General features: G+C 34.3%; 1 protein-coding gene across 1 annotated transcript; it reads right to left on the bottom strand.

Moving 5' to 3' along the window:
- Positions 1–632: 632 nt before the first annotated feature.
- Positions 633–1,647, bottom strand: LOC126066815 (olfactory receptor 2AK2-like). The gene has a single exon (XM_049868203.1). It carries the CDS (start codon positions 1,609–1,611, stop codon positions 688–690), a length of 924 nt encoding a protein of 307 aa, XP_049724160.1. The 5' UTR covers positions 1,612–1,647; the 3' UTR covers positions 633–687.
- Positions 1,648–5,426: the final 3,779 nt, after the last annotated feature.

The raw sequence follows: 5,426 nt of genomic DNA, 5'->3' as shown, positions 1-5,426 counted from the left end.
TTCTTCTTCATGGTGATTAATACTTTTTGGTATACTCTGAAATTTACCCAAACCCAGTGCTGTCGAGTTGATTCCGACTCATATAAGGTCGCTTTACCAGTTAATTTTATATACTGTCTTTCTCCCCACGATAAAATGTAAACTTCATGAGAGCAGAGGCTTATGTCAGTTTTTTCTTGTTTAATCCCATTTCACCAGTGCCTATGACAGCGTCACATACAGAGTTAAAGCATTAAAGCCCTTGTTCAATGAATGAATAAATAAATAAATAAGTGGATGTATGCATTTTGCTCTATATTATAGTTTGGTCATCATATGTATTTTCCTGATATTATGTATTATATGGTAAATTATATTTCATGTGCATTTTATTTCAGAATATTAAAAAGGTACTAATATTTGTTATGACATGGGAGCATTGTGTTGACAGGGATTAAATCTATTGCTTTAGAAGATAAAGTTGAAAATGGCAACCATTCTCTTGCTTTTACACGGCAAGTCCACCCAGTTCCAATAACAAAGCTTTAGTTATTTCTGAGAAGTGTAGAAACCAAGGTATTGTTACATTTATTTATTTTGTAAACATTTCTTTGAGCTTACATCTCTCTAGACAGTAGGCTAATCAAATCATGTTGTTCAGTCTCAAACTATAAAGGGTTCCTAAAGTCATATTTTCTGTACAAATGTCTATTTTCCCAGCACTCTTCTCATGGCCCCCATGACCTCCTTATTCCTCAGACTGCAGATAAATGGGTTCAGAAGAGGTGTAATGATACTGTAAAACACCGCCACCACTTTATCTTCCTCAGGGTAATGCAAGGAATGTGGCCTTGTATAGGTGGAGAGAGTAGTCCCATAGAATAGGCTTGCCACAATCAGATGAGAGGAACACGTGGAGATGGCTTTTGTCTGCCCTTTACCTGAGCTCATCTGGTATACCACAATAAGCACCCGGGCATAAGAAGCCAAAATGGTTATGAATGGTAGTAGCAGAATGACAAGGCCACTAAAGAGGACAGTATACTCATACTGGGAGGTGTCCTCACACACCAAAGGCAATAGAGATGGAACTTCACAGAAAAAGTGATTAACGATCCGAGATCTGCAGAATGGAAGTTGAAATACATACAGTGTATGTATTAAAGCATTGATAGAACTACTGGCCCATGCACATGTGACCATGGACAAACAGATCGTCTTGCTCATGAGCACAGGATAATGTAAAGGGTGACAGATTGCTATGTATCTATCATAAGACATGAAACCAAGAAGAAGAGCTTCAGTTCCACCAAGAGTCAAAAACAGAAAGCTTTGAATCTCACATCCTAAAAAAGTAATGGTCTTACTATTTGACAGGAAGTTTGCTGCCATCTTGGGTACCGTGGTGGAGATGTACATCATGTCAATGAAGGAGAGCTGACTGAGGAGGAAGTACATGGGAGTATGGAGCGGAGTGTCCAGTCGGATGAGGTGGATCAGTATGATATTCCCCATCAAAGTCACTGAGAAGAGGCCCGCAATGGTAACAAAGAGGACGGTGTTCATTTGGCCATATTGGAAAAAGCCAAGAAGTATAAATTCTGCTCCAAAAGTTTGATTTTCTGTCTTCATGGCTTAGATAAAAATAAAGCAGACAATATCTGAAAATTCAATGTAAACAACATTGAATGTCCTTCAGAAGAAAACAAAATGATTATTAAATGCAGTAGAATTTCCTTGAATCACTTTAGGTGACTATTTCTCCCCGTTTCTATACACTGAATCTGTGTCTGTTGAGCAATGGCCAATTCGAAAAAAAAATTATCTTTTTTTTTTTTTTTATTTCTTACAGAATAAAAATATTATCTGGAAATAAACATTTAGATGATTTGCCAACATGAGTCTTTTCTCCCCTTTTAAATATCTTCAAGATGAGAGATTGGAGATGTGCTTACTTGGTATGAGAAAAAAAATCTTTCACTCCATTCATTTAAATAATTAAACAGGACAGTGATGTTCAAACATGGTATAATATTCTTACAAAAAGAATTTCTTTCTCCATTTCTCAGTTTTGAAATTATATTGGCTATAGGTTGTAATAAATGTTATATTACCATTTGTATGTCAGGAATACTACAACTCTTATAAAAGAATTGGTGGTTATTTCTATAATATCTGTAATTGCATGTGGAAATTTGTTGCCCAGGCAAAAAACAAATATGCAAGACCTTTAAGAAGGGCTGGAGAAAGAAACACTAAAATGTTACGTTAGCAATTATTAATCTAAGTTTAACTCAAGGAACATGTCAAGAATGGCATTTTGAATTTGACTTGGTCCTTTTATATTAATAGGGGAAATTTACATTTAAACTGCACTTGGACGAAATGTCAGTTAGTAAAATGTTATTACTTGCTCCTCAGTTGAGATATGGAGTCAAAAGGTATTGATGCCCCATTAAAATTTGAAAGTTTTAAATAACTGTTATTACAAAGATTGCTCAACAAAGTTGAGAAATTAAAATTATTTTCAGTAAAAACTAGTCAGCTTTAATATAAAGTGTGACAAATAAGAAAATTAATTGACAATACCAACTGTTGATTACACATACATGCAAATATAAATACAATTCTAGCATATAGAAGTCAATGATCTGTCATAAAGTTATATTTATTGTTGACCTGACTATACTTGGTCCAAGGTGCAGTCACTTATGCTAAGCCCCACATCAGCAAACCAAACCTAAGTCTAGTTCCTACAAATGCCTGACCTTCCCAGAAGCCAAAATGTGAGTTAACCAATTAAGACTTGCCTGCTGATCTTAACCAAGTTCAAAACGTTCCATTAATCCCATCCCCATCACCTGAACTGTTAAAAACAAAATTTTTACAAAATTAAATTTGTATAAGAACTCATAACCTGTAGTTGCTATTCATGAATTAGAAAGCTCTTGTCTGAAACTTCCCGTTCATAAATTGCAAGTTAAACTTATGGGTTCATATACAAATCTAATCTTGTAGAAATTTTGTTTTTAACATTATCTATAGTCAGCCAAGTTGGTATAAACTGAGGCACATTTGACTATAAATAATCATATCACTAAGTTATATAGGAAAGATACTACACACATTTCATATATTCTAAAAAGCTTTGATCCTATTGAACCGTCATTCTTCACTATAGGCCTTTCTCAAAGAACAGTGCTTTTCTCTAAAACAGCAAACACGGTGATATAAAATAATGATGGATGTTTGTATAATTCAGAAAAAAACTAAGACTTATTCTAACAACGTTATGATTTTTTTGAATGTTCTAACCCATGAAATAGAATACGACAAAAATAACAACACAAAAAAGAAAAAAAAATTTTCTATTTAAAAGCTTTACTGTTTTTGAAAACCTAATAAATGAAAAACACTTAACTTGCTAAAAGTGTTCGATAAATTGTATAAATTATAATTTATAGTTAACAACATTCTAATACATTATATTTTTAATATTCTTAAAATTTTTCACCTTAGTAATAACAATACTCAATGACAATAAAATATTATTTAAATATGGTTATCGAAAAAACTGGTTTATGTTTTAAAAATATCAAATGCAAACACACGTAACTGAAAGGACAAAATAAATGTCATTGCAAGCTAGCTCACTGTAAACCAATTGATGTAAATACAATCTAAATTTCAAGATAGGTTATATATTTCAGACCATGAAGCAATTTTTTAATAAAAATCTGAAAGAAAATGATCAAGTTAAAAATAAAAATTAAAAAAATGTCGATAAGAGAATGAAGAGAAGGAAATACAACATGTAAAATTTTATGGATATAAACGTGATAAAATAGCATGATAACTGGGCATGATAGAAAAACAGGGAAGTAAGAATACAATAGCTGTAGAAGTTATCAGGAGTCTTGATCCTGGTGTAGTGATTATAGCACTGAGCTGGTAACTGAAAGGCAGGCGGTAGTTGGAACCCACCAGCTGCTGAACAGGAGGAGAAAGATGTGCCAGTCTGCTCCTGTAAAGATTTACAGCCTTGGAAACCCTGTGGGGCAGTTCTACTCTGTTCTATAAGGTCACTATGAGTTGCAATTGACTCCACGGCAGTGGGTTTATAGAAGTTATGTAATTATTATATGACTATATATCGTCAATAAATTATATACTCTGCGACTATATATCGTCAATAAATTATATACTCTGCCCATTGCCTTGGAGTCAATTCCAATTCATAGTGACCCCCGGGCAGAACAGAACTGCACCATAGGATTTCTAAAGCTACAATCAGTACAGAAGGAGCCCTGTTTGTGCTGTGGTTATGTGTTTGGCTGATAACAGAAGAGTTGGTGGTGTGATCCTACTAGGTGCTTTGAGGGAGAAAAATGTGGCAGTCTGCTCCTGTAAAGATTTACTGCCTTTGAAACCTACTTTGTCCTATAGGGTCACTATGAGTTGGAATCTACTGGATGGCAGTGGGTTAATCTTTATGGAAACAGACTGCCAAATCTTTCTCCCTTAAAGTTCCTAGTAGGTTCCAACCCCTGACCTTTGGGTTAAAACCCAGTGCTTAACAACTGTACGGCCAGGGCTCCTTCAATAAAATATGTAGGGAAGTCTGTTCTTTTTGTGAATTTGATCATCTGTTCTACATTTTCTCCCACTCTGTCCAGGACTTTCTGTTGTAATCCCAGTCAGAGCAGAACCCTGGAGACTATGGCCCCTGGAGATCCTTCTAACTCAGAACTGAAGCCACCCCTGAAGTTTACCTTTCAGCCAAAGGTAAGACAGGCCTGTAAAACAAACAGTATATGACATCAAATGGGCTACACCTGCCAAAAAACAGAGAAGAGAAGGCAGGAAGGGACAGGAAAATTGGACAAATGGAATGTGGGAATGTGGGGTGGAAAGGGGGAGAGTGCTGACACAACAGGGATTGCAGCCAATGCCATGAAAAAAAATTGTGTATAAATTTTTGAATGACAAAGTAATATAAACATATATATGGAAGGAAAAATTTATTAAAAAAAAAGAAAATGGGAAAACTGGCAACAATTTCCAATCTATTGGAATGCTCATTTCACCAGGTGGGGGCCGTTATTTTGATTTTGTAGTTTTTACCCCCAAAAATTTCATGTAAAGAATTATAAATCTAAACAAGACCCCAAATTAAATTCTTAGAACAAATAAAAAATTTTAATATCACAAATAAAATCCAATTTACCAAAAATTAATAATAAAAACGAAAAGAGCTGACTAAGCAGAAAAAAATATACAAATAAGTGATACATCGAAAATGAAATAGAGGCTTAAAATAAAGAAATAATCCAAAAATATTAAAACCTAGTTAAACAAAACAACTTTATTAAATTATTAGGCCAAAAATGTTGTGAGCAACGTTATCAGATATGCAGTAGCATAGTTTTGGTAAAACACGGTAGATC

This window comes from Elephas maximus, chromosome 24 (assembly GCF_024166365.1).
Source record: "Elephas maximus indicus isolate mEleMax1 chromosome 24, mEleMax1 primary haplotype, whole genome shotgun sequence".
Classification (NCBI taxonomy): Eukaryota; Metazoa; Chordata; class Mammalia; order Proboscidea; family Elephantidae; genus Elephas; species Elephas maximus.
The sequence above is the reverse complement of the archived record's forward strand: the minus strand, read 5'-3'. Positions and strand labels throughout refer to the sequence as shown.

What these genes read in the sequence shown, in the direction of transcription:
- LOC126066815 (XM_049868203.1), bottom strand. Translation starts at nt 1,611, where the DNA reads ATGAAGACAGAAAATCAAACTTTTGGAGCAGAATTTATACTTCTTGGC.